At 39.3% G+C, this 23,896-nt stretch overlaps 4 protein-coding genes across 4 annotated transcripts; 3 read left to right on the top strand and 1 right to left on the bottom strand.

The window, feature by feature from the left end:
- Nucleotides 1–699, top strand: LOC134798936 (tubulin-specific chaperone A). The gene is made up of 2 exons (XM_063771368.1): nucleotides 1–239; nucleotides 501–699. The coding sequence occupies exons 1-2, from the start codon at nucleotides 31–33 to the stop codon at nucleotides 628–630; spliced, it is 339 nt and encodes a 112-aa protein (XP_063627438.1). The 5' UTR covers nucleotides 1–30; the 3' UTR covers nucleotides 631–699.
- LOC134798928 (uncharacterized protein PF3D7_1120000-like) lies at nucleotides 677–6,005 on the top strand. The gene is made up of 4 exons (XM_063771358.1): nucleotides 677–1,192; nucleotides 1,572–1,758; nucleotides 3,136–3,340; nucleotides 5,112–6,005. The coding sequence occupies exons 1-4, from the start codon at nucleotides 677–679 to the stop codon at nucleotides 5,194–5,196; spliced, it is 993 nt and encodes a 330-aa protein (XP_063627428.1). The 3' UTR covers nucleotides 5,197–6,005.
- Nucleotides 6,006–8,052: 2,047 nt separating this feature from the next.
- LOC134799024 (chymotrypsin-2-like) lies at nucleotides 8,053–8,918 on the top strand. The gene is made up of 2 exons (XM_063771446.1): nucleotides 8,053–8,729; nucleotides 8,834–8,918. The coding sequence occupies exons 1-2, from the start codon at nucleotides 8,053–8,055 to the stop codon at nucleotides 8,916–8,918; spliced, it is 762 nt and encodes a 253-aa protein (XP_063627516.1).
- An 847-nt stretch (nucleotides 8,919–9,765) lies between these two features.
- LOC134798912 (myogenesis-regulating glycosidase-like) lies at nucleotides 9,766–23,481 on the bottom strand. The gene is made up of 9 exons (XM_063771335.1): nucleotides 23,447–23,481; nucleotides 22,892–22,993; nucleotides 21,892–22,059; nucleotides 18,474–19,327; nucleotides 17,210–17,319; nucleotides 16,682–16,831; nucleotides 14,543–14,648; nucleotides 13,159–13,315; nucleotides 9,766–10,064 (listed from the first exon to the last, which is right to left on the bottom strand). The coding sequence occupies exons 1-9, from the start codon at nucleotides 23,469–23,471 to the stop codon at nucleotides 9,883–9,885; spliced, it is 1,854 nt and encodes a 617-aa protein (XP_063627405.1). The 5' UTR covers nucleotides 23,472–23,481; the 3' UTR covers nucleotides 9,766–9,882.
- Between the last annotated feature and the right edge of the window lie 415 nt (nucleotides 23,482–23,896).

Raw genomic sequence — 23,896 nt, 5'->3', positions numbered from 1 at the left:
GAAAAACAAACGAAGCGATTTCTGAGCACGATGGCAGATCCTAGAATTCGGCAAATTAAAATCAAGACCGGCGTTGTAAAGCGCATAGCTAAGGAGAAAGTGGTTTACGAAAAGGAGGCCGAACTACAAAAGAACAGGATACAGAAGATTAAAGACGAGGGCCAGGACGAACATAACATCCGAAAACAAGAGGAGGTTCTGCAGGAGTCCCTTATGATGGTCCCTGACTGTCAAAGACGGTATGTATGTATATATAAAAAACTAATTTGCTAGTAAAAAGTCTTGTTTTAAAGCTTTTTTTTAATTTTAGGGCGAGTTTACGCGGCAATTTTGCAATAACGGAACAGATGGTTTTGAGGTTATGTTTGTAGCATCTTTGTTTACTGGAACAAAGTAGCGAAATGTATTAGTCATCCTCTAATACAACTTAGTAAACTAGTGTTCAAATTAAATGAAGATTAATGAAAATGTATAGGTACACAAGTTTATTGAATTTTCAGGTTGGCAAAAGCATTTGCAGATCTCAAGAATACTCTAGAAACGGAGGCAGACCTCAAGGAGCACGAAGACTACCTCACGGCTCAGCAAGTTCTAAAAGACGCCGAGTGCCAACTGGTCACAGCTTCTTAAGCTTATACCTAACTATTTTTAATAATTTAATATAATCATAACAATCATGGCTTATTATAATGAAAATTTTGATAACCGGAATTCAACATTCCATAATATTCCACCGCCACCCCCGCCACCAATCATTTACATGCCCCCTGCAGTCACTGATGAACAGTTTGTAAAACAATTTGAGAAATTGGACACTAAAGTTTCGAAAAAGGCAGTTTCTATCACTGAAATTAGGGAAAAAATTCGTGCTCTGGTGCTTACTGTAAATGAATTAAAAGAAAAGCAAAAAATATTGGCTGAAAACTTAAACACATTGTCAGAAGAAGAATGGAGTTCTAAAGTAAGAGAGATGAAAGAAAACCAATTAAAAATTGATGAGGTTTTATCTCTTATGAATGATTTTTGTTTGGAAAATATGAGACAGGCCTTGGCCAAGAGATCTGCTAAACGGTTGAGATTGAAACGGTTGAATAATGAGAGGAAGAAGGAAAAGGAAGAAAGGGAAGAAACGTCACGGAAAATAGATGAGAATCTGCAGAAAATTAAGGATGAGATCAAAAAAGTTAAACTGGTAAGAACTCATATCTTCTATATTAAGATTCTGACATTTATTTATTTAATCTTTATTGCACAAATATGTACAATCATACAAAAGGCGGACTTAATGCTATAAGGCATTCTCTACCAGAAATCAGAAGTGTTGCTGTCATAAATATTGAGGAATTTCATAATAGTTCTTTCCTTGATTTATGCTGCATATTCCCTCCATGTAAAGCTGTTATTACCCAACAATATTTTTCTATGGCATAAGTGACATTTATTTTGATGTTTCTGCAAGTCTCCAAAAACGTTCCACAAGTAAAAAGTTGACTTAATAAATTAACATTAACATAAAACTATAAATGAAATTGATTCACTAAATAATTTACATCTCAAACTTTACATCTCAGGATGAAGAAGCTAAACTAGCAGCAGACTGCATTCTCCGAGACACTCTCCGCAAGAAGCATGATGCCAGGAAGTGTATTGTCAAGCTGGAGGCCCTGGTGAGGCTGCGGAAATCACGCCAGAACACTGCCAAGGGTTGTGGAGAGCAGTGTTCGGAGACTGATGAGGCGGAGTTTAACAATAATATTGGTATGTAACACTTACATATGTTAAGTCACCTTTTGGTATAGATCTCGAAATTTAGAGAGGGGAATGAACCAATGGACACTAATTTTTCAGGCTTTCCGAACGATTTTTTGTAAGTATTTGTATAGCCTCTTCTTCTGAACTTTGAACTGTTTGCTTTTGCTTGGATTGATTTTTAAAGGAAGTCTCGTAGTTCAGTGTGCCTGTTGGCAAAGGCCTCCAACTCTTTCCAGTATTTCCTCTGCCTGGCCAGTCTTGTCCAGAATGGTCCTACAGTAGTTATTATTTCATCCTCCCATCGTTTGAGTTGTGGGCCTCTAGATCTTGACCCGTCTCTTGGGTGCCACATAAGGATTCTTTGGCTCCATTTTTCGATCTTACACCTTACAGTGTGGCCTGCCCACCTCCATTTCTGCAAGTCTATGTGGGTGAGGATGTCTCTAACTTTGGTTCTTTTTCTTATGTCGGCACTGCGACATTTATCCTTTAATTTAACCCCCAACATACTCCTCTCCATAGCTCTCTGGCACTTCGCAAGTTTGTCTCTTTGTTTTATAGAAAGGGACCAAGTTTCACAGCCTTAGGTTAGACATGGCAGGACACATGTGTTGAAAGTTTTGCTTTTTATCCTTATACCTAGGTTGCTCTTCATGATCTCTTTGAGAGACCAGTATTTGCTCCAGCCAGAAGCTATTCTTTTTTCAATCTCTTTGTCCACTTGGTCTTTGAAGGAGATTATTTGGCCTAACTAAAATTTCTGTTTTGTCTGAATTTGGCATCAACTTGGTCTTGCTTGAGTTGAGTTCCAGGCCCACTTCCTTGCTCCTTTTTGCTAGCTCTCTGAGCATGCATTCGAGTTCTTTGGGGTCTTCTTCAAACAGGACTTCAGAAAGTTTTATTACAGAAAGTATAAATGTTGTATAGAAAAATAAAACATTCATACTTTACGTGTAATGAAAAATAATCCTGTAACATGCCTGTAACCTTTAAAAAAAAATCTTATCGATTTTGTTTTGCCATGTAAAAATACGTTGAAAAAACTATTGGGTCAATCTTTCATTTGGTTGTTAAATACATGTTATGTGTACAAAATGCAAACACTAATTTCAAATTCCCGCTGTTTTGTGCTTAAGGTTAAGCCCAAAACATTATGAATCTGTTGTTGATTAATTTTAATTCATATATAATTAATTTAATATATTAATATAAGCCTTTTATTCCGACAAATTGTACACTTTAAGAGTAATAATATGTAAAATTATTCTACATAACTTACCAAAAAACATAATTTAACTTATTACTATTTCAGACAACATCGGTTTGGTCTGTGTGCCATTTGGCAAAGGCCTTGATTAATTTGATTTATTCTTTTGTCAACAGAAAAACTAATATCCCTTTGGAAAGGCAAGTTGTCCAACTACGAACTGGAAGAGCAACTGCTCCGTGACCAACTGAAGGAGTCTCTACCAGTTGTCGGTAAAATGGAGGGTATTGTGGAGACGCTGAAGGAGTGGAAAGATATCATGTTTGAAGGAGAACCACAGTTTGACTTTAAAGGAGATGACATCGGATTTCTAGCAATCAGGTATGGTAATAAATGTAATTTTATAGAAATAAGCCTTATTTATATAAATACAATGTAATGTTTCGGCTGAACAACTGATTTCCGGCTTGTTCCATGAATCTAAATATTAATTTTAATTTTTAACAAGCAGAAACGTCTGCGACCGATGCTATTAAGCTTAGAATAAATTTAGAAGTGGAAAAATTACTGTCCACCCAAGACAGTAATTTTTCCACTTTTTAATTTATTCTAAGCTTAATTTAAATATTCACCTGTCACACGATGTTTAAGTATAACCATAGAGTAATATAAGTAAAGAAAAAGTGGTAACTCCATACATCAGTTTTCTTACCAAAATGCGCGCTAAATATTTCGGAGTCAAAAAAAAAATTAAAAAAAATTAAACTGTTTTTTATGTACTTAACCTAATCTACACTATAATAGATTATTAGCTAAGTGAGAGGTTTTCTTTTAGTTACATCATTGACGTTATTATTACTATATTTTAATCTAAATTAAGTATACTACATTGAAAAACACCGACTAAGTACAGAACTTACCACACACATTGCTAATTTTTGACAGGAAGTACCGTTTGGAAAATTTTGATATTTAGGCAAGTAGTAGCCCAATGTCTGGCCTACAACTAGAAAAAAAAATTAGAGGTGTCACTTCTTCACCACGACATAAAAAAATGTTTTATTTTTTTAAACTTTTTTTTTTTCGTTTTTTTTATATGACAACTGGTATTCGTTTTTTGAGTATAGATACCTAAGTAAAGAACACCATTTAAAAAAATTAAGCAAATCGCTTGAATACATCCCGATAAACAATACATTAAAGAAAAAAAATTAAAAAATCATAAGTGTAAAACTGTCACTAGTAGGATCTTGATACTTAGCAAAAATATCCTTCACCATAAGAGGTACTCACAAAAAAAACCCGAATCAAATTGGTTTAAGGGCCAACTTACTATGGAAAACCGACTATGGCCTTTTAGACCCAGTAGTTTCGGAGATAAAAGTAGGGGAATGGTCATTAGGGTTCCGTACCCAAAGGGTAAAACGGGACCAATATTACTAAGACTCCGCTGTCCGTTCGTCCGTCCGTCTGCCACCAGGCTGTATCTCACGAACCGTGATAGCTAGACAGTTGAAATTTTCACAGATGATGTATTTCTGTTGCCGCTATAACAACAAATACTAAAAACAGAATAAATTAAAGATTTAAGTGGCGCTCCCATACAACAAACGTGATTTTTGACCGAAGTTAAGCAACGTCGGGCGGGGCCAGTACTTGGATGGGTAACCGTTTTTCTTTTTGCCGTTTTTTGCATTATGGTACGACCCTTCGTGTGCGAGTCCGACTCGCACTTGCCCGTTTTTTTTTGGCTATTTTCTTAAATAACTTCGAACCTATGTATTTTAAAATTATAAAAAAATACATGAAATAAAAAACAAATACATATCCATCTTTGGGTCACTAATTTACATATGTGTACCAAATTTCAACTTAATTGGTCCAGTAGTTTCCGAGAAAATAGGCTGTGACAGACGGACAGACAGACAGACGCACGAGTGATCCTATAAGGGTTCAGTTTTTTCCTTTTAAGGTACGGAACCCTAAAAACGACCATCATATCCATACTGGTGTGTGCAACCTAATATCGAGAAAAAATGTAAGCAACCAAATTCGCTTGAAAAAATGCGGCAAATTTCAAAACTGTAGGAGGTTCAACCTAATGCACTATTGCCATTTTTTTGTGGTGAGACTAATTTAATTTTTTTTTCAGGGCTCAATGGGACCAGTATATCAGCAACGACGGTTCATCTCTCCCTATTGGTTGGGTCGTTCCTGAACCGACAGAAAAAACCTAATACTGTTCTACAAACCTTAGAGTACTAATAGTCTGTTTACTAGTACTGTAATCACAAGTGTGAACCAATCATTCATGTCTTATGGAGTATCCCATGACTTTTTACAATTAAACACCCTTGTGTCCCACGGACGCGACAACGGTTCAGCAATGAAAATCAGTATTCAATTCTCAATTTAAAACTTCAAGCTCGTTTTTTGGCGGGCAAATTTCCCTCGGACTCCTGGGGTTAATAGGTATGTCTTGGTTTCGGGAGTATCCCATGATGTTTTACAATTAAGTACCCGTGTGTCCCACGGGCGTGACAACGGTTCAGCAATGAAAATCAGTATTCAATTCTCAATTTAAAACTTCAAGCTCGTTTTTTGGCGGGCAAATTTCCCTCGGACTCCTGGGGTTAATAGGTATGTCTTGGTTTCGGGAGTATCCCATGATGTTTTACAATTAAGTACCCGTGTGTCCCACGGGCGTGACAACGGTTCAGCAATGAAAATCAGTATTCAATTCTCAATTTAAAACTTCAAGCTCGTTTTTTGGCGGGCAAAGGTCCCTCGGACTCAAGGGGTTAATATAAGTATACGGTTTAGTTAAAAAATAGTTCTTGGCGGTGTGGCATTTTTTTTTGTCGTTAAAAGTAGTTAACTTTCATATACTTGTACAATTTCATGGGATGTTCTGTGGTCAAAGTTTTATTAATTTTAAAGCATCCTTTGCTTTTGCTTTTTAATTGTTACTATTACGCTATTGCCGATGATTTATTTGCTATGTGGCCTTAATTTTATCAATAAAAATATTTTTAATGCTTTGTAATTTTTTTGGTTTCATTTTCACACTCTACGTAAATGATCAAAATAAGCATCTTTAAAATAAGGGTTCCGGTCCAAAGCTTTTGTGCATTTACCGAACTTTGTACAGTCGCCTTCGGATATATCGGAGCGGCCATGATGCTCACAAATATCTGAACAAGGCGTTAAGAGTGCGTGTTCAGATAATTTTGAGCATCTCGGCCGCTAATCCGGACGGGCCAAACCGGCCGTTGGTGGATTACAGATTATCATCTCCAATTTGTATATATTTGAAAAACACTTCATCAGCGAATAAATGAATGATTTATGTATGATGGTAATTAAGTAAGTACTATATTACTTTGAAGAAACTTATATACTTAAGTCAGTAGTAAAAAATGACGGAGTACTGAGGTAACAACATACCTATATACATACAAAAAATACAGTCGAATTGATAACCTCCTCCTTTTTTGAAGTCGATTAAAAAAAATTAAGTACCTACATATTATCAAAATATTATACTCGTCTGCATTGCGTTTTCGCACTTTCATTTCAAAGGCTCTAAATATTAGTCGGAAAAGAAAATTTCGTGAATAGAGTGGAGAAGTAGGTAAATCGATTTCTTTAGCTCGAGAGTTCGAGATAGGGTTGCCAGATGGTCGGGATTTGGCGGGATTCTCCCGATTTTTAGCATGTGTTCCCGATTCCCGACAAAGTGAAAATTGTCCCGAAAAACAGCTTCACGTTATCCATACTAATATTATAAAGGCGAAAGTGTGTCTGTCTGTCTGTCCTCCCTCTTCACGCTTAAGCCGCTGAACCGATTTAGTTGAAATTTGGTACCTATAGAGATAGTTTGAGTCTCGGGGAAGGGCTCTATGGGCAGAGCAGCTGACGTAGTGCCAATAATGTAAAATATCGTTGTTTTTAATACAATTACTTTAATTTAATGTTTTTTTTTTCCCGACTTAAGTCCCAAAATCCCGAAAAATTGATATTCTTTCCCGATAATAGCGCCTTTCGATCTGGCAACCCTAGTCGAGACCGACCGTATTCCAGCGATCAAGGGATTAGCGAGGCTCTCCCATCACGGATCTACAAAGAACCGGATAGTACTGTCACTTTTTGCTAATCAAAATTGACCCTTATCACCGAGCAAGACTGTTGATCGTAATATCAGACTAGAGATAAGTAACTATCCGCACATACATTGACATATAGGTAAATCCTAGATCTATCTATCTGTCGGCGGCCGATCATAAGATCAGGCATATCGTGTAATTCCTAGTCATATCGTGAAACGTGAAAATCTTTGACTCGTTCCCTGAGTCGACGGAGCCCCGCTACGCGGGGCTCCTATTTCTGGGCAGTTTGCCCTTCGGGCATCTGAAGCAACCTAACGAACCTATCTTACCTATGTATTGGTTTAATGTGACACTCGTCAAAACATTACACAGGAACATTACGATCTGCCTGATCTTACTATCGGCCTACGACATATATATCTACCTAGATTTCAATAATAAAATTGTATTTACTACTACATAAGCTATCATAATTTTTGTAAATAAAAGGTTTTTAACTTTTTAGTTATACTAATGGTGGTAGGTACATACCTATAGCTTTTTTATCTTATAACGTTATCATTAATCCCAATCAGAACGAGATGCGATCCTCTAAGTAGCGAGAATTCTGATGACTTCGCAAATGACTTCACACGGACAGTTGTGGATTAACTCTTTCCGCCCTCATGATGGATGGCCTATTACATACGCTAACAACTTAACTGAGATATTTTAATGATATCCTGCTGAGATCCCCTTTGACAGTTTGATTGTGCTTAATGAGGTTGTCGAGAAAATAATTGAATCACGATACTTATTTTTAATCTTGATACATTTCAATAAACGGTTTCTTGTTGTAAAATGCAATTGAAACATAAAAACGAAGATAAAACTAAGTGCGCCATATTTTATTGCTTTCTTTTGGTACTCGATAAAACGCTTTAGCCGGATTTATAAGGAGCGTACGGGTCCTTTTTTATGATGTCCATCTTTCTTCTCTTGTTAATGGTAGAGTTGACCGTGGATGCAATCCCCTCCAAGGACAGTCTTCGCGAGTATGCCGGTGAAGACACAAGAGACCAATTCCCTTTCGCCGTTGTGCTGTGGTACTTGAAAACCAACCTCCGGTTCTGCACCGGAAGTCTCTTGAACTACAACTGGGTCCTCACGTCGGCCGACTGCGTAGAAAACCAAACACCTCGCGGCATAGCAATCAAATACGGAGATTACACTACACGTGAAAGTACTAAAATCGCAAAAGTAAACCAAGTATTCATCCATCCAAGCTTCTGTCGCGCTCACGGCTTAAATGACATCGCACTGTTATTCACCGAGAAGGTTAATGGAATATCAACGTACGGAAAACTCCTGGCGCTCGACTATAAAGCGCTGTTCGGGCTGCCCGTCACGTACGCCGGTTTCGGAAGAATATCTAAGGAACACAGTGATATTTTGGATGAGCAGCTGCTTCCGCTGCAAGTCGGTAGAGGTGTAGTGATCCCTTGCGAGTCTTCAGAGTTTAAATACGGTGCGCTGTGTATAGCACCGAGATGTAAAGAGGTCCAGCAGAAGAGTCGTTCGGAAGAGGCCGGCGGCCCGCTCCTGTATAGAGGACGGATCGTCGGGGTCGAGACGTCTGTCATGACCAAACGCAACCTTGCCAATCGTGCCATCATAACGCAGTATACACCCGTCTCTATATATATAGTTTGGATTCGGAAGATAATGAAATCTGTGGGCAACGGTACGAGTAAAAATTAATGATGATCAACATTTTTTTCCCTAGTTTTGTTACCCGAATCCTACGCTGGGGCAGTAATGCAGAATGCAACGAAGCCACGCACACCATTGTGTCGCCAACATTAACGTAGTGTTCATGCAGTGTTATTTTTAAGTTTTTAAGTACGTATGTTTGTAAACTGAAATAGATACATACTACAGACTTGAATAAAAGTGGCGAAGGCTGGACACTGGAGGGCTTGGTCACTTTTCATTAGTAATATGAATTTATATATAGTAGTCATACTACTTAACATGACTACAATAAAATGAAATAAATAAAATACAAATCAAAATATTTGACAAAAGAATTTTATTTGTTCCCATTGTTGTACCTATGTACAGATGTCATTTTAAATATTGTTTAAAATAAATAAACATAATAAAATAAAACTTTATTGTTAATCAAAAATATTATAAAATTCTAATCCTAATTCTAAAGTCGGCCCCGGTATAGCATTGGTGGTGTTGAGACTGCTGGGGGCATTTTATCGCTGAATGGCAATACTAAAGCTACTACTTACACTGCTGATAAAACAGTATCCAGACGGGAGAATTTTTCGCACAATCTGATTGGATTGACAATTTAATTGTGCGGTCTGGACGCAGATAATTGGTTCGCCGTGACTATGAAATGGGGTTGGCAACTGTCAAAGGTTTGCCTAGATGGCGCCATCATAGCTTGCCCCTTTTTCTATGAGATTTGGCTTAAAGAGCTGAGCTCCAGGGTATTAAAAAAACTAAAATTTGACACAATTCTAGGGATTGACGGGGCAAGCTATGATGGCGCCATCTGCTAAAAACTTCCACCGGCCAACCCCATTGTGTACGCGTGGACGCTAGATGAGACTGACAATCAAATTACCAATTTAATTTCTCATCCAACTGGCAATTTGATTGTCCCCTCTGGACGCGCAATAACTTCAGCCTCAGACGGTCCCAGGCCCCAACTAGCAAGTCCGCAGTCGCAGTTAAAAGTCCGGCAGGGAGGCTTCGAGTATTCTAGCAGTGCGTTGAGCGAGGAAGTTGCTGCCAGTGATATCGCCATTAAGAACATTAGTTTTGGAGCACGAAATAGGGCAGCACATCGATCGGCGCCGGATAGTCCAGGGTCGTCGGTCCCTCGTACTCCGTGCCCTCGGCGTCGCGCCACGTGCCGCGCGGCAGGTACACTGTACGGGACACCGCTCCCTGCTCCAGCACCGGAGCTACCAGGATCTTCTCACCCAGGAGAAACTCTGGAAATATATTTGAATATAAATTTACATATTTCAAAAACGTGACTCTCAATTATTATTTTTATGCCCTAAGGTGGTATTCCATCTGTTCAATATATTGGTCCAATGCCATTGCGTCTCACTCTCTCATTAAGCAAAATGTGAGACAAAATACAATTGGACAGGTGGAATATCACCCTTAAGGAAGGTTGACATTTAGGTACCGACCGAACCTCCGCACCGATCGGATTGGTTCGGAAGTTCGAACCTTGCTCGATACGATGATTTTTTTTAATTGAAAAATAATACCATGCAACGTCTCTCTAAAACATTTTCTTTGCTTCTTAAAATGATAGTTAGATTACCCTATTTTTGGAAGGATAGGTAAGTAATATTTATAATTTTAGTACAAAATTGGTAATCGTAAGAAAATCAATGTGGCATTGTGAGAAAGAAAACCCCTTATCCCTGAAGGTTCAAACGGTAAAAAAAAGTTAAAAACTCCATCAACCGCACTCGTAAATGTCAGGTCGAGTTACATTAATTATGCTGTTTTTGTAAATATATCCCCTATTGTCCGCCATGGGAACAACTGCCACTTCTGATCACTTGTGAAACAAACAGCATACGCGATTCACAAAACATTTGCAGCAAACCAGAGACTAAACCAGAGCTCCCTGTCACACTTACGAACGAATTTACAAGTGCGACAGAGAGGCAATACGTCGAACGTGGTTCGCGTTAGGCCCTCAGGACTAAATTTTAAAACTTGTTACGGTTTTGAACTAGTGGCGTCTCCTCTGTCAGTTCTGTCACTGCCAACGTCGTGCCATAATATGCTAACAGATGGCGTTAGCAAGCTAGAACGCAATTACGTAGAACCCTACATCGCGCTTACGGAGTTTCAAATGTCAATTATCCTAATAGGCGTTTCGTTTTTATAATATGACTCTAGATTTACTGGACTCATTATTTACCTTGCTAAGAAGTTTAATCATTTCCATTTATATTTTATAAGATTCAGCGTTTTTGTAAACTACACAATCGCATAGATACCAGAGAGGAGCTTTTATTTTTTACCTAGTTAGTATGGGTAGGTTATTTTAGGGTATTGGTATTGAAAATTTAATTTACATCGTTTAATGGTAGATTTACGATTTTAAATAAATAGATTATTTAACGAACCAAAAGAAATACAACTTTGTAAGTTGAAATGGGGGTCCACTATTTCTGTCTGAGTGTAAGTACATTTGAATGCATATTGGGCCTTACTCAATACGTGCTACGTACATAATACAAGTTAAGATTGGTTTTACAGCGCTTTAGCTTTGTGAATCATTCAGTTGTCAGAGGCGCTATCTAATTGTCAAGTAATGGGGGCATTAGTCAGTGCCACTTCTGGGTAATCGAGCGATTAGTCTGAAGTATGGCAGTAAAATGTACCTACCTACATCAATAATCTATGAAGTATTTTGAATACGCTACAGGCCAATGCGAAGGTAAGTGTCGAAAGTGGCTCAATATTAAGGACCGTGCGCGTTGGAGGATCTGCCAATCTGCCATCTTGTGGGCTGAATCGCAAACATAAACATCACATTTACGCCTCGCGCCAAAAATCTGACGGCTCCTGTGCTGCCCCCCATAATTCATGCACGCTCCCTAAGTTCGAAGAATTTTAAACCAGAACAGAAACCCACTAACAAAAACCGTACGCCACTTTGCGCAGCTTGTCGACTACACGATTTCGTCAGGGTTGACAATGACAACGAGTCTACTTTAGGTAATAGAGAAATGTTTTTAACATCCCAAGTAGCAAGGGCTGTCTCGTCCGTAGGCAGTGCCGGATTAACCAATAAGCAAAACAAGCACGTGCTTAGGGCACCAGGTTCAGGGGGGGGCACCAAAATGCCAGGTTGAAAAAGTGAACAAATACATAACTAATGGCGCGTATTTCTTTGGGAAACAATCGGTAATTCACAACACATACTATAACAACCCGTCTCGATTTGACCTTACGCGGAGGCCCTTAAAGTCATGGAAAAAAATCTTGCTTTCGGGCTTGCGGCCAGCCGAGTTTTTCGACATAGGTTACCGATTTTATAGCGAATTTTGCTCTCTTGCACGCCAGATTTGTCGGCCAAGCCGAGTTGCTCCTTAGCCGCGATCCTGAGACTTAACTGTCAAAGTGTTATAAGGGGCCTCGTGAAAGCCGAAAACTAAAAGCATCCTATCAAGTAGCGCTTTCGAGTGAAGCCAAAGAGCGAGCAGTAGAAGAGTCGTTACATGCATAGATTCGATTTCAAGCCACTCTTTTGCAGTTCGGCGTAAGGTCTTATGCGAGGTCTTCTGCCTTATGGCAAAGTTGATCAACTGCCTTAATTACACTTGGGCGTGGGTCCAAATCCAAGCTTTCCTCTTTCGCAGCTGGGCCTTCTGCCTTGCTCACACTTCACATTCACTTGGTCAATTCCAAGCTCTGCTTTCTTGCATCTTTTCTGTATGAAAACAACCTCGCTGAAACCCTTAAATATCGAGCCCTATGCGAAGCTAGGCTGATTTCGCGCTCGCTTCGCTCGCGTTTACAATAACATTATAAGATATGATAAAGGTGACATTCGGGTGGCGACTGCAGTAGCATTACTGTGTTGTAAGGTTACTGCTAGAGCACTGTCAATTTTCGTGATAAAATGATGTGACTGATTTCCATACTAAAAGTAAAAATGTTCAACTGTCTATCAAATTGCGTTTTTATATCGAAATATTTTCGCGCTCGCTTCGCTCGCGTTTTCTATAACTTTCTAAGATATGATAAAGGTGATGACATTCGGGTGGCGACTGCAGCAACATTACTCTGTTGCAACGTTACTGCTGCAGCACTGTAAATTTTCGTGATAAAATGATGTGACTGATTTCCATTCTCAGCTGTAATGCGGCAATGAACGTCACTCAACTTACCAAAAAATTCAATGTAATCTATGACCCTACGGAGAGGGGCAACAAGGTCTAGAAATACTTAGGGCATCAACATATCTTAATCCGGCACTGTCCGTAGGGTCGAGCCACCAGATGGGCGCGGCATGGTTAACGAGTCTCTCTTACTATACAAATGTATTACCATCCCAGGTAGCAAGTGCTGTCTCGTCCGTAGGGTCGAGCCACCAGATAGGCGCGTTCACAGGGGTACCATCTCTGACAGACGCCTCCATAGCCGCCACAATTTCATCGGCATAGTCGGCATGAAGCTGGGTGTACTTCCTGCTAATTTCCACCGCCTGAAAACAAACATTTATGTAAACCTCCTAGTGCTTGAAACCTAATTGTTAGCCCATTCACCTTTATTGCTAGGCATTAAGATTGAGAGTGACTACTATTGTGGCAGTATTGACCATTTACCTATCTTATACCATTAAACGAGCAATTCTTGTATATATTTATATATTTCGGGCTTCTCGGAAACGGCACTAACGATTTCGATATACCTAATTTGCTATGTGGGGGTTATTGGGAGCGAAACATCGACCTAGCTAGGTCTTATCTCTGGGAAAACGCGAACTTTTGAGTTTTTATATGTTTTTCTAGCAAAGCTCGATCTCCCAGATATATTTACCTTAGTTTAACTGATAAGTTACACTGTCTCGTGATTAAGATGAGGTGGACTTAGGTACCTAATCGTAAAATGTGTTGGTATCTAGTGAAATTGGTAACACTTTTACAAAAGTTTGCGTCACTTTAAATAAAAAATTCGATAGAAAGTCTTTTTGATAACTGGATATCGGCCTCGACCCATTTCACCATATTGTTTAATTTCCAGGAGTTTTAATGAAACCTTGAACGGCGAGAAGTCAATAAGATTCTATAAGAGTGTTGTTTGCCAATACGATATCTCAAGGGTCTGATAAGTTTTGATAAATGATTGCATCATGTTCAAGAAAGTACAAGAAACGGCCATTCAAAATACAAAAATAGATGAAGTCATCGAAATGCTACCTGTTATATTTTCTTCGAATATTTCCTTCTATCTTGCTGCTAAGAGGGACACATATACCTACAAATCTCTGCCTCTCTCAACAGAAACTGAAAGCCCTTATACATAACGCAAGCAAGTGGGCGGAGGTGCGGGAGGACTCGAGAGGAGTATTTGTGAGCAAACACGTAAACGAATACCTACTATCGACTATCGGAGCAAAGATGCCTAAATATGAGGTAGCGGCCATCTTGAATTTTGACGTTGGAGTAACATAATGTGGAAGTGCCACTAGGAACGTCTCTTTCATAGGAATTTGACCTTAATCGTGGAATTCCACAGCCTGTGCCACAGCAAGTATCACTGCAAACTTTGTGCAGAGTTAGCTAGATATCCGCGGCATCACATGCCGGAATGTATGAAACTATTCTATAAAGACACTACGCAGAGTATGAACGGTGGTTAAAATTTCACCCTGCATACTACGTCCGACCTCTTGAATTTTTATGAGTCTGTTACCTCATCACTGTGTTACCTCATCATCATGGTCCCAGGGTACGAAGGAGTACTGCAGCGAAGGCATGAAGACATTGGCTTGCAGCCAACGAATGAACAGCTCCTTGCTTGGCTTCTCGTTGTATCTGAACAAACATAAATATATAAGTAGTTATACTTAAAGACTAATACTAAAATGATTTTAAATACGGAACCCTGAAAAGGACTTGTTCATAAGTTCTAACCATTTAGGTTCAAAAACAAGAGTGTGGTAACTATAGTTGGTCAAGCAGATCGTGTCAGTAGAAAAAGGCAGCAAAGTTGAAAAATGTAGGCGCGAAGGGATATCATCTCATAGAAAATTTGAATTTCGCGCCTTTTTCTATGACAAGGTTTGCTTGACCATCTAAGTATAATTTATCTGTCGTAACCAGATCATAGACTGATAATTTCACTTCATCACTCAATTAATTGATCACTCCATGATATGGTAAGGTTAGGTTTGGATAGTTCATGATGTAGACCACTGGCCCCGTCCCATGTCCAGCGCTCTGCCAGAAGGCCAGGTGCAGCGGCTGACGACGCCCAGACTGCCAAGTGCCGCAAATACGCATTTCTGAAATATTGTTCCGAATTTGCGGCACTGGCGGTCGAGACTTTTGGGCCTTGGTCGTCAGACCAGACATCAAAACCTTAAGAAAGGATATTTCCCGAAAAATTGTTGGAGTCTCTGTCGACCTACGTGCAGGGTCATATTTTGCCCAAAGGCTCAGCTTAACCATACAGCGGGGAAATGCGGCCAGTGTCCTGGGGACTATGCCCCAGGTGACATTAGAGTTCGACGAAAATTTGATTAACCCTACAATGCATGACTTTTTTGTTTTTGGAAATAAAATTATATGTGATAAAGTGATGTATTACCAGCATCAGCATTACAAAAACTTCTGGTATTGCAGGTGGACTTTACATAATTAGAGTATAGGACGTGGAGGTGATCATGCTGGAACACATTGGTGATTGAACTTGATACCAACTCCGAAATTCTGACAGGTGATTCCGATGTATGGAGTTGCGATATATTTAAAAATAAGTCATATGTAACTGGCGTCAGCTCAACTAACTCAGGACATGACGACCGACTATTTTCTGAGTCGCTAAATACTTCAGAAGCCTGATTTATTGTTGCCCGCATTATTTCAAAGATGAATTCACTATCGGCACTCGAATATCCCATCATCCAGATCTGGATCATCTTTACTTGCAAAGGATTGATAAAAATGATAAATAATGCTCATTATCTGCATTCCGTAAGGATTTACTTTCGCATCATCTAAAAACTATTCATAATTATTAATTAATAATCAGCTGTTGTGAGCTCTAAAAAAAGGTTAACGATTTTGAGCCTTATGCCTTGGACAGAAGTTCTCAAATGTATACATATTTTAACGTGAGTGTGCCGTAAAACCGTAAATAACCGTTCCTACTGATTATGCCAAACTAAAACTTATGCCAACGTCATAAAGACTCTGACAGGTGCAAGCGTTCCGTAAGTACTTGTTTTGTGTAAGCAATATGAACCTCAATGCATGGTGTACCATATCGGGAACGTTTGAAAAATATTGGTCGACGCTATCTAAACATTGCAGAACTATAAAATTAAACTTACCATTGAGTAACTTACCAGTTTAACAGTCACAATATATATTTTTTCTTATTGTTTAACTTTAAAATGATTTTTTTGTCGCACTTCCAAACTTGTCAAAACTGATTTTTGCACCAACTCCCGAAATTTGACAGATCGTCCGACACTTTGGGTATAATACTGCTATCTAGCGGCAACACGCCGAACTATTTAAGTAGCCTTGAATGTAAAGTAACCTTCAAGGTATAACAGATGTCGCTGCCTACCTGATTCTTTATTCTTTATTCAAACACTATGTATAAGTTTACAGCTCCAGCCAAGGCACTTATACTGTTAATTCTTGATACAATTCGCACATATTTCGGTTGTGCCATATATGGAACTGTATGCATTGTAGGGTTAAGTACCTATGTAAATATATTATTCTATCAGGTGACGAAAAAAAAAGTTCATGATGTGGCGATCCAATGATTTCATGAAATGATTGTCACATCATCATGAAATCCATAACTTTGAAAAAGCACCAAAGTTGCTCACCCATTCCCTCCGATCATATCAGGCAACACCAGCGTATAACCGTTCAGGTTCATGGATAGCAGTGTGGTCACTAGCGTCGCCAGGCCGTTGTTGAAGTCCCACAGCGTGTCTTTGTCCACCATCCGGACGAATACGGGCAGGTCTTGGGTCCTGTGGTGATCAGAAATGGGGAATAATAAGGATTGAGCAAAGATGATGATGAAGATGATGAGGATTGATCCAGAGGCCGTGAGTTCGTCTCACCCAAGACAGTAATTTTTCCACTTTTAAATGTATTAATAAGTAGAGTAATACCTCAAGAGTCCTTTTTTAAAGCTCACTCATCCTGCACAAATTTTGCAATGACAAAGTTTGAAAACTCCGCACGGCTTGGCAAGAGACAGAGTGTGAGAGTGCCACCATAAACGTAGAATTCCTATGAAAATGCGACGTTTATAGCACTTCCACATTTTTCGCTACGAAGTCGCAAGAACATAGATTGTTTCCAAAAAGCTGTGTGATTTTCCATTTTAAGTAGTATTGAATTACCTCATTCCGGATCGTACTTCGATGGCGGGTCCGAACTTGGCCACTTCTCTGACGTAGGTCTGTACGATGTGTCCCGGGTGCAGGTCGATGTCGCCGTCTTGTACAGGGATCTACCAACAAATACAAGCCATACAGTTAACGAAAAACGATGGAGGTGACACCCTCAAGTCCCAACAGGGGCCTTAGCTAAGATGACAATTGTTTATTCGATATCTTCAAAGTGTATTGGGTTGTGAGATGCAAATGAAAGTAAGTGGCATGATTAATGCCATACATTATTTAAAAACATCCTATTGGCGTTTTCGTAAACGTTTTTGGTTAGGTTCATTGGTAGGCTGTTCATAGGTATTTTAAAACTTGGAGAGATTTGAAATTAAAAAGCTAACAAAGGTTTTTCTTTCGGTTTTTCCTCCTTTACATACCTTACTTAATTGCATACTGCTTGCAAAAACTACTCGGAAAAATCTAAGTAGGGTCTTATCTCAAGTGTAGGTACTTAAAGCATATTAAAAAGCAGTACCAGCTTCGAATGCGCGTTAGCAATGTACCATTCACAGGCAGTTGCATGGCTGTTGGCTGCGTTATGGTATCCTATTATGGGGCCATAGCACCGATATTCAGCAACTTTTTATAATGCAGAAAAAATGCGGACGAATCCTAGCCAATATCCACCAACCAAATAGCTGTAGACCTTATTTTAATAATCTGAAACTTTTAACCCTCCCCTCTCTTTACATTTTAGAAGTAGCCATATTCGTCCACAAAAATATACATCTTTTTAAATTTTGCCAAAATGCCAGACGCAAACAGTATTTAGAACTTCCGGAGCCGATACTAGAGATCTACAAAAACGGCTATTAAAATATACAATTCCCGCTTATTTAAAAACATCATACAACCGATTTGCAACAAATTTAAAAAGTAAGCTGGTCGAAAAGTGCTACTACAGTATACCTGAGTTTATGGAAGATACCTTGTTATAATTATAAGTATATGTAAGTAAAAAAACACATTATAGTTAAAAAATATTAAATTGATTAAGTACTCCTAATTGTTACCTACTCTTAATTTACTTTAAGTCATGTTACGCTTGTCACATAAAATTTATAATTAGATTTGTTACAAATATTTTTGCGATACCCTGCCAGGGTCCATGTGCCTGTATGGTACTATGTAGTTTACTCGTATGTAATATAAATATGTACACTGGATGCAAATAAAGATCTCTATCTATCTCTATCTCTCTAATAAAGCTGAAAGTTACCTGAGGAGACCAGCTGGATTCTCCGGCATCGAACTTCAGCGTGTCAATATCGTAGGTATCGATTAGATCTTGGAGCCTGCTGCTGTACCACGCAGCTGCCTCTGGATTAGTAAAGTCAATGTAACCGGGAAGAGATCCGTTATTGTTCCACCAGGTCGAATCAGGACTACCTTCTTCGTTAAGTACCAAGTAGCCGTTTTCCAGAGCCTCAGAATACCAAGGATCACAGTCCTTGTTAATAAAAGGATGCACCCATATAGCAACTCTGAAACCCAACCCTTTAATATCCTGGATAAGTTTCTTAAAGTCAGGCAATTTCCTCTCATCAACGGTTAAGGATCCGTAGCAGATTTCCCAGAGATCATCGATTTCGAACTGAGCGTTAGGGAAACCGCTGTCCTTAATCTCATTAGCGAAAGCCCAGAGATTGTCCTGGTCAATTTCTCTGGAGTATCTCGCCCAGGTAGACCAGACTGGGTACTGGATCATGCGATAGTCAGGTATGCCTGATGGTTTGCCTAGATAAGTGTCGACAGCGTGTTGGTGCGCAACTTTAGCATTCTCGAACAGCCAGATGTCGTATTTGAGGACGTTGTGGGTGCGTCTAGTGGAGTAAGGAGCGGTGACTTCAGCAATGAAGCATATATGGTTGTCTAGGCTGTTGTGGTAGTCCACGAAAAGGGGTGCTTCGGGGTGGACGTAGAAGTACTGTCCGGCGGAGTTGAGCCAGTAGCGTTCGGAGACGGCAGCGTTGTCGTCCTCTTTGGAGATGATGGAGTACTTCTTCAGATGGGCGTGCTGGAGGGGCCAGTATTGCTCCTTCTGCTCGGGGCCGGCGTACCATTGTTTGTTTCCTGTGAATAGTAAGATTAAATACAACATACACAAATAGGTACAAATAATTTATTGAGAAAAGTATAGTACAGGGGTTGTCCTTAAAGACTAAGAATTTATAGAGAATTAGAGACAAGTGGTTTACAAATGACTGAACTAGGATTCCATGTGTTTCAGCCAGTGAAGGACAATATTAATTAATTTTTAATAATTCACTTAATTATAAACTATATTAAGTACCTAAATCAATTTTTTAACAAGCAGATACGTCTGCGAGCGATATTCCAAATTTTATATTAAAGGTGAAAATCCTGCCGGAAGCGTAACTTTTTCCATTTTTTCCTTTAATATAAGTACCTAGTACACAATATAAGTCTAATCATCTTAACAAAAAAGTAGGTTCTTAAGTTGGTTGGTGGTTGGTTTTATTCTACGTGTAGAGAGTTTACAATAAAATAATAAATTGTTTTATCAAGGAACTTGACAATGACATGGTCCTCTTGCTGCTAATGTTCGAGATGAATCGAGACGTGTCTGAAAAGTGAAGTGTTTGTTCATTGTTGGTTATTTAATCTGATACGGCTTGTTGCTAACCGTATCACATGGAGGTAACCACGCATCGCATGATAATAATAAATAAGAAAGAAACCTTTCAAATAAATCACCTGTCAAGATATTTAAATAGGAATAAAATGTAGAGCTGGCATTTTCGAGAATAATATTATGTAATGTTCGCATAAGCCTTATTGGCCTTATTGCCTATCTTTATGTGGTGTACCTGTTCACATTTCCCTCTCCACGTGTAACGGCACACATTCCTATCTATTTTATTACACGTAATATCAATTTTGATAGTTGCTATATTGGACTTTCCCATCGTATGATAGTTATAGCCCGTCCCTTACACGTGGGAATACACCCTTTATCTGAATATTATTTATAGTTCTTAGGAGAAAGTAATTCCGCTGTTTTCAACACCCGACGGAAATCTTATACAGATGTAGTGCATAATAATTTTCATTTCTCATGCTCTGAAAGAGGGTCATTGTTGTTCTAAAAGGTGTGCAGAAAATGATACGTTTCTGCACTAGAGCATTTTAGGTTCCATCAAGTACGAATTCTAAACATTTTTTTACGATAAGCAATTGAAATTTGAGTATTAAATGGATTTTTTATACAATTTCCATTCTGATATTTTTGACTCCCCATTTCATAAATAACGATACTTTTGCCTAAGTATATTGTTAAGTAATTGAAAGTACCCTCAAAAAATACTATAAAAGGTATACTTAGTCATGTTTTTAAAAAAACACATGCATTTTACTTTCCTCGTATTCGAAATGAAAAGTAAAGTGTGTGTGTGTGTTGTGTGAAGGCATCATTTCAGCCTCGGACTATTGGCGCTCTCACTGCGTTCGAGCGCCAAACTACCTCGGCAGAGATGGGTGCCTTTCATCCCTTGGTTAACAATCTACTATTACAGTACAGTAGGTATTATGGTCCTGCTTTCCCGCACTAGTGCGGGAAACAGCACTTTCAGTGCGTACGTCAAAAGTTTAAAGGCCCGTATGTACTTATTGTAAAACGTTGTACGATACACGTGCGAATAAGTACCTAATTCCTAACTTGTGTCGATTTAAAACACTCCCTTCGGTCGTGTTTTAATATATCACCACTGGTCTCGAATTTCCTCTTTTCCGTACTTTTATCGTAAATAACTATTTCCATCGTATTTTCACGGAAAGGAAACGTACGAACGTGTCTTGTTATTTGAGTCAGTCTCGGTACAAAAAGTATTGAGGTTTACTGAAATAACATGACAAAAATACGAACGTTTCCGAGAAAATACGATGGAAAATGCACTACATCTATAGATATGTTTGACGTGTCTGTGTGACGTGTCTATCGAGATAGTATAGTTAAATAAGTTCTAAGTAACCGGCGGCTGTTTTAATTATGTTGGTTTTTTTTTTAAGAATTTACGACAGATGACCTCGACATAGAGAGGGAGCATCCGCGGAAATATGCTGGCGCGCATCAGGTTTGCCAGGAGTATCAAAGACGTGAAAAAAAACGCTTTTTAAAGCTTTTTGCCAATCGTTTTACACCTGCAGCCTGTGGGCCAGCTATACTCAGCGAGCATACAATGCTCTACGAATACAATATAACAACGTTTTCAGGATGCTGATGGGGCCACGGTACGTCACTGTAGTGCATCCGGAATGTTCGCGGAGGCGCACACGGATGACTTTTTTGCAATTATACGCAACAGATCGGCGTCACTTATGCAGAGACTGTGTGGCAGTACCAATAGCATCCTGAAAACGTTGGCAGCTAAGATAGATGCACCACTGCTCATGCACTGGAATGGACTACATGTGGCAGCCACAGATGCTGAAAATGGTGCATCTAGGTTGCCTAGTTATATTTATTTTTTGCTATTGTAGATTTATTATTATTATTTTGTATGTTAATGTCACTATTACCTTAATTAATTTTAAGATTTGTTGTAAATAGGTACTAACAATTATGGATCTATGGATTCGAATTAAATAAATAATTGAATTGAATTGAATTAACTTACCAAAGTCGAAGCAGTCTTCAAACACCAGGTCACTAGGTCCGTCCCAGGTCACAGTGATCCTGTAACCGCCGCTGGCCTCGTCGAAGGTCGAGGTCACGTCAAAGGTCACGGAGTCGTCGACGACGACGTTGCGACCTAAGATACCGACAACGTCCGACACTCCTGCATCTGAAAAAAATTAACAAGGGTGCTAACTGAATGGACACCAGAAAGCGTTTTCACATTGTCCGCTCCGATATCATCTTCATCATACATTTAATTATTGTATTTTGTTCTGTTCGCGAGCCTAACGCCATCTAGCGGACATCTCAAGAAGGGGCGGAGTTTCCAAGCACGGCCGCGCGGGGGCGCGGCGACAGCCTCTACCACTTTACCATCCTACACTACACGGCAAGGCACACAAGCCGCTCTCGCGATTTATTCCAATTTTAATATAAAGTCGCCATACGTTTTCAATTAATTTAATTTAATATACAATAAAACAATCTTGTAAAATCAATTGAAGAGACCCGCCTGCTGCTCCTGAGACCTCCTGAATCGATAACCTCCCAAACATGTTCAAAAGAAAGTGTTAATGCCAAAATAAAAAGACTTTGTCACAGATAGGGTATTTTCCAGCAGCTGTTTTTCTCCGAGGTCATCCGACATCCGATATCGGATCGGACAATGTGAAAACGCTCTTGTCGTAGCGCAAACGATTTTGTCATTCAAACAAAATAAATGCAAACGGCCGAGCGCGCTGCTCACCCTATGACACTCGACGCCAAAGTTAGTTTTTAGACTTCACGATATTTGCAGTTCCAATAAATTGTAATTCATTCATAAGGAATTATTTCCTAATAACTCAGCAGAAGTGAGCATAAGGTTCTTTAAATCTGTGCACTTTATGCACGCGCGTCCACCGGTGAGATAAAAGTCACTACAAATGCTCCTCAACCAACAAGATTCTACTGTTCTGCGTGACCACCGGCACGCCACATTTCGCAATTAGGCTACTTACCATCAACGATGGTGAGATGGAAGCCACCATCAGCATGTTCTTCGACCAGCAGATTCCTGGTGTTTTGGGCGCGCGGCGCAGCGCACAGCACTGCCGTCACTCCTGTTGAAAAAAAAAACAAATTTTTAGGCATTGGTATCTGGTTGTCATTGTCCGCTGCATAGAGTCTAAGAGTCAACTCATTCACTGCCAGTGCGAGCTACACGCTACGCTTGTAAAAGATAACGTGTTTGTTCCGGTTTGTAGCGAAAAGCGCCTACGAACAGAGACCCCGCCGAGTCACTGGCAGTGTTGGTTAGAGAGGTATAAAATCTAAAAGAAATACGTGCCGTGAATACGTGCTGCAAAGGTAAATTGTAAAAAGTGGACATTTAAGGTAATAACGCCGTATGGCGCCATCTAATTCAGCTGTCGATTCCGGGCACGACTTCTTCTTAAAGTTTGGTAAGAAATTTGATTTTGCTGCTCGGAAAGTTCACTTTTTATATTTACCTACTTTACGTACGGAAGGTATTAGTTTAAAATCCAAAAATGTTGTATCATAAGGTTGCCTACCTGCCAACAAAAGGAACAGCTTCATTTTCAAAGACCCACGCTAAACTGTACTAAAGATGTCAACCTCTCCGCTCAATATTTATATCATCTCACATATCCCAATCTGTCGCGGGCGATAAGCTTATCACGTCGATAGCATATCCCATGACGGGATAGGAGTGATGGCGGAAATTTTTATCCTTATCTTGACAAAATTGCAGTGCTGACAGGACCTACGCACTATTATTGGGTACCTAAGTACATGCGTGTAACTGCACAGTAGTGCACAGGAGGCTAATCGAAACTTACATTGTGATTTCAAAATGATATCTAAATGATATCGATGGGTCTCTCTATTGTTTCCCGAAAAGTTTTAAGTCTACCCAATGTGTTGTTTGCCCACATTCTCGTTAGCCATAATTTATTTGGTTCAGAAACGCGTCACTTTTCAGGATTGCCATAAAACAAACC

Source organism: Cydia splendana, chromosome 17, assembly GCF_910591565.1.
Source record: "Cydia splendana chromosome 17, ilCydSple1.2, whole genome shotgun sequence".
Lineage (NCBI taxonomy): Eukaryota > Metazoa > Arthropoda > Insecta > Lepidoptera > Tortricidae > Cydia > Cydia splendana.
This window is presented reverse-complemented; position numbering and strand designations above follow the sequence as displayed.